The sequence below is a fragment of the Carcharodon carcharias genome, chromosome 22 (assembly GCF_017639515.1).
Source record: "Carcharodon carcharias isolate sCarCar2 chromosome 22, sCarCar2.pri, whole genome shotgun sequence".
NCBI lineage: Eukaryota > Metazoa > Chordata > Chondrichthyes > Lamniformes > Lamnidae > Carcharodon > Carcharodon carcharias.
Window position 1 is genome coordinate 44,105,476 of NC_054488.1, and position 15,733 is coordinate 44,121,208.

General features: G+C 40.2%; 1 protein-coding gene across 3 annotated transcripts in view; it reads left to right on the forward strand.

The window, feature by feature from the left end:
• bahcc1b (BAH domain and coiled-coil containing 1b) overlaps positions 1 to 14,660 on the forward strand; it is a 277,536-nt gene extending 262,876 nt beyond the window's left edge. For all 3 annotated transcript variants that reach the window (XM_041216621.1, XM_041216623.1, XM_041216622.1), the window contains exons 26-29: positions 1,045 to 1,218; positions 6,545 to 7,662; positions 8,477 to 8,713; positions 9,194 to 14,660. In XM_041216621.1, the coding sequence (XP_041072555.1) occupies positions 1,045 to 1,218; positions 6,545 to 7,662; positions 8,477 to 8,713; positions 9,194 to 9,400 (1,736 nt within the window). In that variant the 3' untranslated portion in view covers positions 9,401 to 14,660. The remainder of the gene's footprint in view (positions 1 to 1,044; positions 1,219 to 6,544; positions 7,663 to 8,476; positions 8,714 to 9,193) is intronic.
• The last annotated feature ends 1,073 nt before the right edge of the window (positions 14,661 to 15,733 follow it).

Genomic DNA, 15,733 nt, shown 5'->3' on the forward strand with positions numbered 1-15,733 from the left:
ATTTTTGCTTGTTGAAATGTTGTAAAAAAAATCCATTATTTAGAGGATATAAAAATGTATCATGCACTTATGAGCTGTTCAAATCATGTTTGCTTAGTGCATTGTTTAATATACTGATGAGTACAGCACTGATATTAAAATATGACGATAATGCACATTAGGTAATAAAGTTGTAAAATTAATCCTCTTTAATGATCCAAATCTGAATTTCTTTTCTAGTTTTCTCCATCCCCATCTTCCTTCCCTCTCTGAGGCACTAATTCCTTGCTAGAGTAGGGTTTCATGAATGCTGGGCGTCCACAGATAATTTACTCATATAGTCAGTCGCCATGTAGGAACCTAAGCCATGCTTATCAACAGGCTAATTGACCTTGAATTGCATTATTAGAAAACCCAGTGCTATCCTCGTGCTTATTTTTTTCCCAATGGATATGATGAGGCACAGGAAACATGTCTGATTTCCCCGTCAGGCCCAAGGAAACCTGAGGCCATTTTCTGCTGGCACTCTGACAGCATAGATCAGCAGCTGAATCTGGGAGCTGTTAATCTGTATACATTATTTGTGGTTATGTGTCATTCTCTGAAGTTTTGTCAATCTAGAGTTGAATTAGCGCTCTAGGTTGGTTGGAGGTGCTGAGTTAGTTTGGGCACTGGCTTTCCAAGGTTAGTTTGGATGTTGGATTAGATTGGACTGTTGGATTGGTTTCAGCACTGGATTTCGGAGGCGTGCTGGGTTAGTTTGGGTACTAGGTTGGCTTCAGGTACTGAGTTTCCAAAAGGTGCTTGTTAGTTTGGATCTTGAGTTAGTTTAGGTTTCCAGGAGCTGTTGGGCTAGCTTCTAAAGGAATATATCAGGCATTAATTTACTTAGAAGATATACACAACTGGCTTGTTCCTTTTAGATTGAAAAAGAAAACTACATTCCTTTAAATTCCAATGATCTTAAATTCAGGCTTTCAGGGGTAGGCAATAGAACTGTAGAAGCATCGAAAGCAAAATTAAAAAAAGGCAACTAGCACATTTCAACAGATTTTTTTTTTACAGGTACAGAACCTTCCCCTGCATTGCTGGTATCCAATGGGAGACTTCGAGTTAGGAGATTGCCCAGTGAAAAGCGAGAAGGTGCAGAAAGCAGCCAGAACCATACACTGGATGGAAAAAATTCGTCAGAATTGAGCAAAAACTCTGGCAAAAAGGCTTCAGTAAAAGGGAAAGCTGGTGGGTTTATCTTTGCTCAGCTTTTATCTCATTGTTAGACTAGTGCGACAGCACCATATTTTCACTCCCTCCTCCTTGTTTGTGTAGTTTCCTTATACCAGAGGCTGTTAGGAACTTGGATCATCAGCATAATTTCTTAATTCATTGCAGCAAACAACCAGTCTCTTCTTCACAAGAGATTCTGGCCATTGATTTGCTGCGACATAGGTTTTAAGACTGCGTTACAAATTGCAGAATTTGTGGACCAGTTCTAAAGCTTGTTGACAACCGATTGATGAGTTTATTTTTTCTAGGAAATTATGTCCTTAAGAAAGGCATGTCAAGAGATTCTCTGTTTCAACAATTCTAATAGATAAGGGTCCTGTGCACAGGGCATCAAATGGTAATATTAGTGTTTAAAGGCATTTGAAAGAGAAAATTCCATTACTGTATATACTCGTGTAACAGTTGAATTTTTGAGACCAATTTTTAAACTAAAAATCATGGGGTCAGCTTTTAAACAGGTAATGTTTTCGAGGGGTTGACAGTGTGTTTGACCTAGGCACAAAAAATACCATTGCAATGGAAGAAAGTAAAAGCTAACAATGCTAAAGAATTCATATTAACTATCATTCATAATCTGATCACTTTAATAATTCAAATGAATAAAAACAAAATTTAATTGTAGAAATGTTTTCAGCATTTACTGACCAGCGCTCATTTTCATTAGCGTTTATACATTTACACTGAAATCGAATCATTAACATCTCCAGGATTATATTTTGCTTCTGAAATTTTTGTGCTTTGATCCCTGAAAAGCTAGGATTGACTTTTACAGAAGGCATTTGGGGGAAAAAAAACTCACCCAAAAATAACAGGGTCAACTTTTACACGAGTGTGATATTTCCTCAACTAATTCAAGTTAGAAGCGTTATCATGTGGAGTTTTCCCATTTACGGCACCAACTGTCAAAATGAAGCATTCCTAATTCAAGAATATCCCGCTCTGATGCAGAGTAAAGCTTCCTTTGCCTCACCTTGAACCTCAACAGATTTCTATTCCCCGCATCTGAGTGAGATTGCCAAATTAGGAACAGAAATGTGCTGCAGGCCAATCACCTCTAAGAGGGCTGAAACTACCCCAGAGTTTCATGTAGGGCTCTTACAACAATCAGTCAGAAGAGATTTTCATCTCATCATTCTAGCCAGGATTTGAACTCGGCTGCCTAAGGTAAAACACCTGCGTCTAATCTACTGTACCACCCAGTCCTCTGAAAGAGAAAAGCTTAATAGTAGCTAAATTGTAACCCAAGCCCTCTATTAGTTACATAAGTTTGTTCAAAAAAGTTGGATTCATTTTAAAAGTCCAACCACACTCATTACCATTTGAGTTCTTCTGCCAATTAAGGAGGTGACAACATTATGACATGCAGTAATTCGCAATCTATAATATTTGCTGTGATTCTGTTATAACTATTAGCAGATCAAAAGCAGATTAGTAAGTAAGTCCACAGTGAAACCATTTTCTTCTAAAGAGAGAGAGGCAGCGTTTAAATATGCACTCAGCAACACGCGAACTTGGCCGTTTCTTGAATTTTGTAAAGTTATTACTGGGCCAGCACAAGTCAGTTCACAGCGGAACTAGTAAAGTGTAAACAAAGAGCTGGAATTGAGTTGGGGTTTCTACAATGGAGTGGAATCAAATCAGACAACAGACCTGACAAAATCATTGTGGGGAAGGAAGTAACAAATCTTCTTCTGGCTGCGTGCATGATTCACTTCATTGCATTGGCCAGCACAGCAGATAGTGTTCAGTTTATACAGACAGCTCTGCAAAGCTTCACTCTGACTCTGTGTATACAGCAAGGCTATTTCAGCAGTCAAACAACTGCAATAAATGTAAATTAAGTCAAGGTTGTAAGAGGAAGTTGGCTTGAGTATGCAACAAAAGGGAATAGCCACTCCTACACTCACTACCACAGGCCAAGCTGGCTGAGAGCAACAGGCAGTAGCAGTAGTGCCTGGAAAAAGCAGATGAAAGGATGGCTCAATATTAAATGCACTTTCAGTTTCTATGTAGGCAAACAAATATAATTGAACGGTTAAAGGGGCCTTATAGTATTAAATGTGGCATTCAATTGGCTGATGTGCTATCATGAATGAAAAATAGTTTCTGCTGTTGTCCATCAATTGACATGAGCTAGCAATAGCCTTCTATAAATGATGGTGGACATAGAATAGCAACTCCTTTACAATGACATCACAAAAAACAGATAGTTGCAAATCACAGCTGTGCTCAGTATGTGCATAGTCACACAATGTGGAAATCCCATGATAGTTGTTTAGTACTTCCCTCCCATTGTGATTCATGTAAAGCAGGCAAGTCCTACCCTGCTCCAGGATGTGCCTCCATTAATTTTTTTTTACCAAGTTGCGTACAGAATAAAAATTAAAGCTAACAAACCTGGTTTATTTGCAATACAAACAAACCAGTTTCTTCGCTTTCTTTCCAGAACAAACTCATGCTGCACTGCCAGCTATTCAGTGACTCACAATGCAATATATAGTCTTTAATGTTACAAATTCACACGACTGCCTTCTTAGGGCCCAAAAGAGGCTAATAGGCCCCGATTTTGACCCGATTTGTGCCATTTGGCAGCAGCGCCAGTTACAAACTCATCCCACTGTTCCAGAAATAAACCCTGGAGTATTTTACCTCCTCCGCTTGACGAGTCTGGGTGGGAAGGTGCTGGGAAGCAACAGAAAGTTGGGTGGTCCATGGAACAGCCCACCTGCCAACAGTAGATGAGTGGTGGGATTGGTGCCAGGGCCATCCTGCAGCCAGCAGGAGAATCAAAACATTTTCTGTCGAGGCTGAGAAAAATGATCCTGCTGCTCAAGGCCCTACAAGAAAAGTAATTTTTTTTTTTAAAACTTAAATTTTGGGGGCCTTTCTAACCCCAGTCCTGTTATCCACCAGGATAGCCTGACAACAAACTTACGGCTTCTTTCCACTTAATCAACCCCCAACTCCTCCACCATCCCCCGATCCCTGTCACCCACCCACCCACCTGAGTTAAGTTTTCAGTTGGGTCCCGATGCCTTCACCAAAAACAGGCATGCATAGGTCTGTAAGGACCCCGCCAGCTATTTGTAGGGTGGCCTGGCTGCCTGCTCAGGAGAGCAGTGGAAATTCCAAACCAGCAAGTCCAGGGAGCAAAAATAGCATTGGCAGGTCAATCACCACTTCACTATTGCTTTCGCACAACAAATGCAGCTGTGCCCTGTTTTAAGTCGTTCCGAATAGAATAATTTTGTTATTAAGTAGTTAAAAAAATTACTACCCATTTATTCATTTCAGATAGCACCCCATTATAAAATAGTTGTGAACTAGGTGCAAAAGCTTTTTGTAATTGTCTGCATAGTTACTGGCTGGGATGATCAATGAAAGGGCTGTTCCCCCCATTCTCTAGAACTTCTGGCTTAGGTTTTAGTCTCCCCACCCCCACCTTGGTACCTGCCGCTGGCTTAGGTTTTGGTCAGCAACCAGGAGGATAATTAGCATAGGCAAGCTGGTCATTTTAAGGGTTGAAACAAACTAACATGAGTCAGCATAGGCGAAATTGATAAAAACAAAAAAACTGCGGATGCTGGAAATCCAAAACAAAAACAGAATTACCTGGAAAAACTCAGCAGGTCTGGCTGCATCTGATGCTGCCAGGCCTGCTGAGTTTTTCCAGGTAATTCTGTTTTTGTTTAGGTGAAATTGATCTCGCAAAAATTTGCCGACTATATATTGGGGATACATTTTGTAGCTTTATTCTAGAGCAATCAGGAAAAACAAAATCTGCCTTCTTTGGTTCTTTGCTACATCACCAGGTGCATAGATTTATTCACATTGTGATTTGTTTATTTCATGTTTATCTCAATGTATTAATGCCAACAATCTTGAGTTGGGAATGCATCTCCTGACATTACATACATTTAACTTAGAACATAAGAAATAGGAGCAGGAGTAGGCCATTCAGCCCCTCAAGCCTGCCCCACTATTCAATAAGATCATGGCTGATCTACCCCAGGCCTCAACTCCTCCTGTGTGCCAGCTCCTCATAGCCCTCAACTCCCCACTATTTCAAAAATCTATACACCTCCTCTTTAAATACTTTCAGTAATCTAATCTCCACAACTTTCTGAGGTAGACAATTCCAGACATTCACTACCCTCTGAGAGAAGAAATTCCTTTGCATCTCAATATTAAATGAGTGTCCCCTTATTCTGTAACTATGTCCCCTAATTCGAGATTCCCCCACTAGTGGAAACATCTCAACATCTACCCTGTCAAGCCCCCTCAGAATCTTGTACTTTTGAATAAGATCACCCCTCATTCTTCTAAACTCTAATGGATAAATGCCTAACCTGTTTAGCTTTTCTTGATAAGTCGACCCTTCATCCCAGGAGTCAGCCTAGTGAATCTCTTTTGAACTGCCTCCAATGCCAATCTATCCTTTCTTAAATATGGGGACGAAAACTGTACACAGTACTCCAGGTGCAGCCTCACCAACAGCCTGTACAGTTGTAACAGGACTTCCCTATTGCTTCAATATAAGTGGTTTTGACTTAAGTGGTTTCCAGGAGGGTATCAGTTACTTAAAATGGGGTATTCCTGTATCCTGTTTATGCTTTACTCACACCCTAGGACTGAAACCACCCATGTACTCTGGCCCGAGATTCAGACCATAGTCCTTCAGCAGCAGAGAGCTGAGAAATATGAGGGTCTTTTGTGCTCATCAGGGTATATCAACTATCATGGGTGTGATATATTCTCCATGGTGTGAACAGGAACGTGTAGGGCTTCCTAGACCCCATAGACAATTTGCTGCTGGGTCGCCATTATGGGCCATTTATTTTAGCATGAGCAGCTGCTGGTTGGAAAGCCACTTGCCTTAAGCCTAACCTATATCAAGTGTTAAGGGGATGATTGTGCATTTCCAGCCTAAAAACTAGTGAACCAGTTACTAGCTTCTTAACAAGTTTTCAAATTAACATTTTAAAATATTAAATGCCTCACAATATTATTTTTCGTATTTTATCTAAGTGATTACAGCAGCTCAGTGGAAAATAGGGCTTGCAGACTGTAGCAAGGCCTATTTATCAGGAAACGTAAGATCTATAAATAATTATAGGATTAATAGTGTAAAGGATCATGAATGTGCGGTGATACTTTTTAAAGAACAGGTAATGTATCTATCTAATTTGTGCAGAGGGATGATTGATCACCTTGCAGTAAAATGATCTGATTCTCAATCGAAATTATACAAGAATAATTGTTTGCTTTCTTTCTGGAAAAGGAAAAGGAGTTTTAAACTCTGAGGTATCAACGCTGTTGAAAGCAGGACATATGCTCAGTAAGAAGACCGATGCACTGATAAATTGGCCAGGAATCGTCCAGACAAAGAAAAGGAACTCCAATAAGAGCACCGCTGCTTTAGGAAACCTATTTCAGTTAAACGGAAGTGCAAAGAGGATAAAGGGTAAAGAGCGGTTCCTTCCAGTTCAAGGCCTTCCACCCCCAGTATTCAGTGGTGGTTTCGAAGTCGACTCCTTCAGCAGCATCGCCAACACCTTTGCAGCCTTTGGAAGCAGCTCAAGTCTCGCACCAAACTCTAAGGCCCTAAAGTACAGAAGGGTGGAAAAAATGGACATATCAGTTCCAAAAAGTGGGAAGAGAAAAGCAGGGACGGAATACCTCGTGAAATTAGATCATGAAGGTGTGACATCTCCGAAAACAAAAAACGGAAAAGCCTTGCTGATGGGCGAGAAGGAATTTGGAGGGAAAGTTGCTGCTGGCTACTCCCAGCTAAGCAAAGAGCGAAATGGAAGGATAGAACTTCTAAAAGGAAAGCACGCTCAACTTCAAAACCTTCCTATGAGCTTAGCAATGAATGAGTACACTGGTCAATCAGAGTTTGGCATGGATTGTGACAGTGACAGCCATAGTTCGTACTCTGATGACGAGGATGAAAATAGAAACTTGCAACAGAGTGTCACTTCGAGATTTATGTCTAGGCTGTCTGTCTCTTCTTCATCTTCTGCATCTTCATCATCTTCAACATCTGGTTCTACCTCCACTTCCAGTTTGTGTTCATCAGACAATGATGACTCATCATACAGCTCTGATGATGACTCAGCGGTCTTGCTTCAAACTTGTATGACGCACCCTGTGCCTGCAATGCTGACCCCCTCAGATCCACGACAGACAGAGCCAAAAATGTCATCGCCCTCCTTTTCAGTCAAGTCAGTGATGCCTGCTAATAAGATCAAATTAAAGAGACAGGAAGAATTCCGACTTCAAAAGGCCAAGGAGCTGTCAAAGAGACAGAGATTACCATCTGTAGAAAATCGTCCCAAAATCTCCTCCTTTCTTCCAGCACGACAGCTCTGGAAATGGTCTGGGAAGCCAACTCAGGTAGGCTTCAGCAACATTTATAATGCTCTTACTAATCCCACCCCTCCCCAGGCAGTGATGAGTAAAGGGATGCCAGGAGCAAGACCTTTCAAGTCAATCTTCATGTTCCCTCCATCCAGGAGGGCAACTGAACAGGAACAGTTTTATCAATAATGTCATTCTTAGATGGGCCAATAGTCAAACATATTAGAATTGACTGAACTGCATGGTCGTACTTTTCCCTCATCTCCCTCCCCAGGGGCTGGATGAGAATTTTAAAATCAGGATGCTGCTTGACCAGGGGCCAATATAGGTCAGTGAATACAGGGGTGATAGGGCAACTGGACTTGGTGTGAGTTAAGACACGGGCAGATTTCGATGATGTAAAGTTTATGGAGGGTAGAGTGCGGGAGACCAGCCTGGAGTGTATTTGGATAGTCAAGTCTAAGAGGTGACAAAGGTATGAATGAGGGAGCCTTAGGAATCAAGCTGGGTAATTGGAGCTTTTATGACCAAGTAGAATGAATCAGCAGTCCAGTTTACATCTCATCCTATTGCCCTTCGAATTGAAGTCAGTGGCATAGACAAAGTAGCATCGTGTGAAGCAGGAAGAAAGTTAACTATCATCCACTTTTCTCTCAGTTATAAAAATGCAAATAGTCCCAAGGGGCGAAAATGAAAAACAAAGCGAAGGTGATGCTGTAGTTCTGCAGCACTTGAATAAGATGAGCAAAGTCATTGACCTTTCTCGTTCCACAGATGCCGCCCGACCATTGAGCGTTTCCAGCGTTTCCTGTTCTTATTTCATAACCAAGCCTGATTTTTTTCCCCACAGAGACGAGGGATGAAAGGAAAAGCAAAGAAACTTTACTACAAAGCCATTGTGAGGGGGAAAGAGACAATCTGCGTTGGCGATTGTGCTGTGTTCCTCTCCGTTGGACGTCCAAATCTTCCGTACATTGGCCGGATTGAAAGCATGTGGGAATCATGGGGAAGCAACATGGTGGTTAAAGTGAAATGGTTTTATCATCCTGAGGAAACAAAATTGGGCAAAAAATGCAATGATGGCAAGGTGAGACTTAATAACAGTCAGACCGTGTTTGTAATGTGACACTCGATTTCCTATATTATAAACCCAGGGTTAAAGTCTTGAATCCATAATTTCTGTGCATTTGTTTTCGTAGTCATGCACAAAGCACTAATGCAGGTGCAAGTGGCTACATGTTTACACCTGAATGCAATATTCTGATTTTCCAGTTAATTGCAGTTCTATAACTACACGAGGACACATTTCTGCCCTTCTTCCAATAACTTTGTTAGCCTGGGAGCTCTAACCAAATGTTTAAGCTACAATATGTGGTCATCTTCCAAACATACCATTCTGGTTTTAAATTTAACACTTTTTTGTGTGTGTGTGTATGTGTAGACACATGTCACGTTCTGGTGAGGACTAGTATTTGATTCTTTAAGGACCATTCATATTATAGTTTACTGGAATGTACACCTCAACACTAAGCTCATATTCTAATAAGAATTTCCCTTGCTGTTCCAGAAAGCATTGTACCAGTCTTGTCATGAAGATGAAAACGATGTACAGACTATCTCCCATAAGTGTCAGGTGGTCAGTCTGGAGCAGTATGAACAAATGATAAAAACCAAGAAGTACCATGACAGTCAGGACCTGTACTACCTGGCAGGAACCTACGACCCTACAATAGGCAGAATCCTCAACGCAGATGGAGTGCCCAGTCTCTGTTAAAAACTAATTGTATGAATTAATATATAGCCCTGGATTTGCACCACACTAACAGAGATTGAGAAACCATTCTGTTAAAAAAAAACTAACTAACCTAATGAACTTTTCAAATGATGCAAGATGGACTGGATCTGGAAATTTGTTATCAATACCTTGAGGCTCATACCTGGTCCTGGAATCATTCGCAGTGATCCCTTAACTGATCAGCAAAATGGTTTTTGGATACTCAGTAATTAAACAGCACGGTTTGTGGAGGCGTAAGAACTAAGTCTTCTGAGGATCAGTAATACTGGATTAACCAAAGTGGAGCCCTTAGGGCATCAAGTGGGCTGGAATTTCAACGCATGACTTCTAGGCAGCAGTGGGTCGACCAGGCTGAATTTGCACACGAGAGAACTAGGCCGCAAAACAATGGAGGTTTAGAGGTGAGCGCTGGGCCTCAAAGAATCAAGGAAGCTAGAATGGACACATGGGAACTAGACCTTGATGAGAGCAGGTTTCAACCGTGGGTCAAACGGCATGGAATTTATTTCAGAGTGTGTGTGTGTGTGTGTGTGCGTGCGTGCGTGCGTGTGTGCGTGTGTGCATGTATGTGTGCGTGCATAGATTGGAGAAAGAAGAAAAATGAGCATCATACAAGCCATACACTCCCAGTACCTCTGTCTGCTTTCAACTTTGCAAAGCAGAATCAGGTCTAACATTTTGTTGTTACTTTGTCTCCTGGAGAGTTTTGTAAAAACCCGGGATTTTTTTTTAATGCAGTGCATTACTCAGCTCAGCTGAGACTGCTTGTTAGCTGGAACTTCTGAAGAAGAAAAAAGAAAGGGAAAAAAAGACTTGACTTTGAAGAAGATTGTTTTCTTATACTAGACAGTTTGTGGCATCATTCTGTCAGACTAATTCTAACCTCCTAAATGAACCGTTGTTGAGTGATTCACTCTGTGGATTAAATGTTCCCTTTTTTTAAAAAAGTGATTGGTGAAGAGAATTATAATCCCTATTGCTGAAAATTGTATAGAATTCTGCACACATTTAGGGAATGGTCAGCCATGTTTGTTCCCTCTCTGTTGCACAAACGTTAAAGAGACAGTCTCCCTTTTAGTGGCTTATGCGGGCTGTGTATAAGAGCTTCTAATCGATACAAAGAGCAATCCCACATGAAATAATGTGGCTCAACACTTTGAAGAAAATCCCCTTATGACATACCTGTTACCTTCTCTCTCCTGTAAACAATGGAAATCTGCTTACTTCAGGAAGTGGAAGAAAATCATGCTGATTGGTTTACTAAAAATATACCAGTGAATTGACAACAAAATCCATGAAGGCTGCATCTGTTCTGCTGTACTGATCTCATAAAGTGTTACTGTTTTCAGGAAACAACCCTTTAATTGATCCAGTTTTTAAAGATTTTTTTTAGCCCTACCTGATAGGAAGTTCCACTATGAGTCATTGAAAAGATAAACTATTGAAAATAAACCACATGAAACATAAATGCCAGTACCAAACAAGTCTTTGGCTCCTTTAGTTCCACATTTAAGCAATCATTGTGGAAGGAAGGCAAAGAGAGACAATACGCCTTTAAAACCCAGGTGTTGTGTAATGCATCACCTGTTGAGTTCCAATCTGTAATTGTTTCAGGGGTAGCTTCTCTTTATGTTCCCTTTTACCTCAAAGGTTTGGAAACTACAAACAGACTCCGTTACGCATGGTGGAGATCATGTTTTTCTAATTCAACTTTTGAAGGTAATTAGATATGAAAAACCCATCTGAACCTGCCATAAACTCTTATATTTGAGGCATATATAGACTAACTGTTGTGGAAGAGGGCTTTGCCCAATGCAATAGATAGACATAGACAAATGCTAATCAAACAACAGCATTGTTAAGTTTCCTATTAATACGTTTATGGCCTAATGTAATAACTAAGAGGGAAAAAGTATAGCTGAACAATGGGTAACCTAGACTTTTATCAGGCTAAATGTTTATTACTTTTAATTGCAGCTTTATTCCATAATTGCATGTTCACTGGTGCCAAAGACAGTGGTTGGGCTGTGTGTGCTCCTGTGCCTGTTTTTCTGTCTATTCGCTTTAATGGACAGACAATCATGTATCGGGGAACATGGAAACAGAAGACACTGACCTGGAAATCTGTGCCATAGACCAGCAGAAAACTGAAACCGAAACAGATAGGGATACAAATATACAGCAGGCTAATCAGAACCTGAAAGAGAACAAAAAGCAAATATTTTGTGGGAAGACAGCATATTCGATCATTAGGATCTGATGAAGTCCCCACCTCTCCACACATTAACCTAACTTTATCTTTCAGGTTCTGGCTAACTTGGAGCATTTTCTGTCTTTCAGTCTGTTCCAGACCCACTTTTATTGGGTCTTTTTTAGGTAGTGATTTTTGACTCTATAGAATGATAGCTTCAAAATATTTCAACGTTTTCAGGAAAAAATACAAACACTCAACACTAAGTATTTAAGACGACTGTGATTTGTGGTTTCTTCTGATCGTTGTGAAGTAATTGGCAATTCTTGTATTCGGCATGAAAATGGTGCTGACTGGAAAACTGCTCTCAAAAGGAAATTGTCAATTATAAGTTATTAATTAAGTAAATAAGCAGTGATCCAAGAATCCTCACAAATCCTCATGATATTATCACTTAGATCAGGAAAAAACTCTTGAAAATCTGAAGCTTATTCATTGACTAGTGTGAGTATTATTCTCACTGCTTCTGTGGTTGATTATTTACTCTGGTGAATTATTATGTAATGGGTGCCAGCTGCAGCTACCATTCCAGAATTAATTCAATCATCACCTCAATCCAATAAACAGAGCTCCTAATGTAAGCAGATCCTTTTCAACAGTGAAGATGAGTTCAAGACGAGGGTCTTTGTAACTCACTTGCTCCCGTGGTGCTCGAAACATTAAGGGTTTTCACAAGTTATTAACACTCAATAAAAATGGGATATGCTGTACATCCACAAGCTCATGATAACACTATCTTCTCCTGCCTCCATAGTTTTCTGTCTCCAACTGAATTCTTCTTAAAACATCTACTGAGCGAGGCATGTGAGTGATGTCGATTGACTCACCCCCAAATGGAGAAGCATGAACTTTCTGGCTCCAGGACAAATGCCTCACTTCCCCTCAGCACTTCCCCTGATGGGATTGGAACTCATCAGATGAGGAAGGACAGAGAATTTGTGCGCGACTGCTCCCTAGACCAGCAGGTCAGAACGCACATGCACTAGATCACAAGGCTGCCTATCAGCAGTATTGTGGATTAGTTTGATATTATATACTGTCCATTCATCTTTAATACAGCCTCAGGTGCAGAACTGAAAGAACTTTGGTAGATATATAAAATATTTGATTTATAATGTCTGGTTTGAGGCAGTGACGGTCTTACACACAGTGCCTCCACTGGCATTGATCTATTATTTACCCTATATGTTGCTGTGGTTAACGTCGCCTCGTGACTGGTTTCAATCAAATCCTCATAGGCATTATACTTAGAATAAAAACTGAAGTGCACCAAAGTGGACAGTGGGTACTTTTGGGCTGAAGTAAAGCAAAGGGATCCAAAAAGATATTTCACTGCTTTTAAAACCAAAGCACTTCATGGCTGGTATTTAGCACCATAGAGACAAACCTATCACCAGCATAGTCAGAGCAGAATGATGATATGTTTGTCTTTAAAAATTAAAACAAAGTGAAAATTAGCACTTCAGCATTATGATCAATCATGGAAGAAATAGATCCTAAATAAAGGACAATCAGTGCAAGGAAATGGGTTCCCTTTAAAGCCCTTTTACCTTATATAATGTATATTTTAGTGTTAAAACTATTTGTCGCGTTTAATGTGAATTAACTGTTGTACCACTTCTTGGAAACTGCATTCAGGGAGTGGAAAGAAAAATCAAAGCTGTTAAGATGGCTGAATGTTAGAAGGTGAATTCATTGGTAGGAGTTTGGAAGGTCTTGTTAAACCACGAGGGAGTGCTCAGATTGATCTTTAATTTGCTGCAAGCAGGCAAATCTATGCCACCATAATAAGATCAAGTAGGAATGGACTACTAATAAAACAATTTTGAAACTGCACTGTCAGCAAAATCTATTGTAAAACTGGAAATAATAGTGTGAAAGTTAAACTGTAAAGATCAGCACTGTAGTGGTATCGCATTCCTAATATGTGATTGCTATAAATCCAGTACCTGTGCTGGCACAATATTGCCAGCCTATCTCTAGGAACATGAAACTTCCCCATGAAGATCTTTGTGTACATTTTGCAATATACCATGGTGGCTTTAAATAGAGGTCAAATAAATATTTGTTAATATTGATTTAACTTTGGAAAGGTGCTAGCTGTAGCCTTTATTTGAGCTGTTTATGCCGACTGCAAAAAATAAAAACAAAACTCACAGCATTTTAATAAAAGAGGCAATGTCATCCTGTTTTGGGGTGTAGAAGTGGAATAGTTGGAAATGCTTAGTTCGCATTTACACTGTTTAATATTGTGATGGTTCCTCCCCCTATTATTTTCCACACGTGGTTTCATGGTGATGCTATGGCGTAAGAATGTTTGAAGGGAAGAGTTTGACTTGACTCCTGTTGTAGACTGGCACTACATACTAGCTTGTTGGTAACCCTGCATAGTTATCGTAAAAGGGACACTGTCTCCATGAAAACAGATCACAACCACAGTTTACAAAAGGTGTTTAAAAGTTTGAGTTCATGTTGTTTGTTATTGCTTGGCATAGGTTATCAATGTAGTATTTTGTTTTGTTGCTTTGAAACACTAATATGTTGTAAAAAGTTTTTTTTATATATATATATACAGCATATATTACTGCTGCATCTCAGTTCTTGGGGATTTTTTTCTTAATACTTTGTTGTAAGTGTCATGCAGAGCCTTACATAAGCCTCATAGTCTCCAACAATACCATGCTACAGAAAATCAACTTGGCTTAGGCATGATCTTCCTTTTGTTTTATATAACATGGCTGCCCTCCAGAAGGATTATTTGAGTTTGCCTGTTTATATATCAAAAAATGTATTTAAGATGAATTGCAGGATGCTTTTTTTTTATGAGACTAATCTTTGGCATTTGAACTTTCACTTAGTGACCTTTTTTTGCATTGAGAATGGTGCAGTGTGACATCACAATCACATATTCTGTATTTTCAATAGGTCAACCTCATCAATCAACTGGGTGGTTTAGTGAAACATGGCGGTGCGGGGTTGGCGGGGGGGGGGGGCTTGGTGGGGGGTGGGGTGGGGGTGGAATCTGTAAGCTCCATAGCAACAGCTGAAAGAGAAAGAGAACCAGATTCCTCTGAAGCTTCAGGCTCTTTTAGACATACTGAATGAAGAACTTTTTACACAAGAACAAATAACAGGAAAGTTTTTCTTTTTTTAAAAAAAATCTGTATATTTTTCATGTGCAAAATTGTTATTGACCTGTTGCCTGGAAAGGTCAAAGGTCAGCTCACTGGGCAGAGGTAATTTTGTTAGGAATTTCTGGCTCGCAAGTCAGATGTCCATGCATTTCTAAAACAGTGGGTTAGGTGGGTACATCACAGGTAACTGGAATAAAGACTGTTTCAACAGTGTTCACATAACCTTAAAAGTTACAACCTTTGAAGCAAAGAAAAGTTGCATATATATATATATATATATATGTGTGTGTGTATGTATATATATATATATATGTATGTGTGTATATATATATATATATATAAACAAGATGAATTTTAATTTCTACAGTTGTGGGAGCTGGTCCATATTGGCTGTTGCTTGTATGCAAGAATCTCTTGCTTGTGCATCACAGAATTTCCTGTTACATTCTGTACCTCAAATGAGAAACAAAAGCAGTGAGACAGGGACCTAACCTTGGGGACCCAGCCCTTTCTCAAAGGGATCGATTTAGGACGGCCTTGTGTTTAAGGTTTTAAAAAAAAATTCACAGTGGAGAATAATGGAAGTGCAACTCCTCCCCCCACCACCCCCCACACACACCCCCCCCCCCCCCCCCCCCCCCCCCCCCCCGCTCCCCTCCCCCCCACAAAAGGATGTTCAGCTGTGTTCCATCTGGTACTTTATGTGATGTCACCATTGGACCAATCTGTTCGGCGTTCTGTTACCTATTTGTTCAGTCCAGTGACACAAGTGCAATACTTCCTCACTGACGGCTGAGGTTTCACTGGGATTATTTTTTTTTTTTGCCTTGTAAAGTGAGAGCTTCTGGGGACTGGAATTGTGATGCATCATGGGAAATAAATGGGCAAGTGAGACGCAGGACCGTCTGAGACTTGCTCAATAGTGTT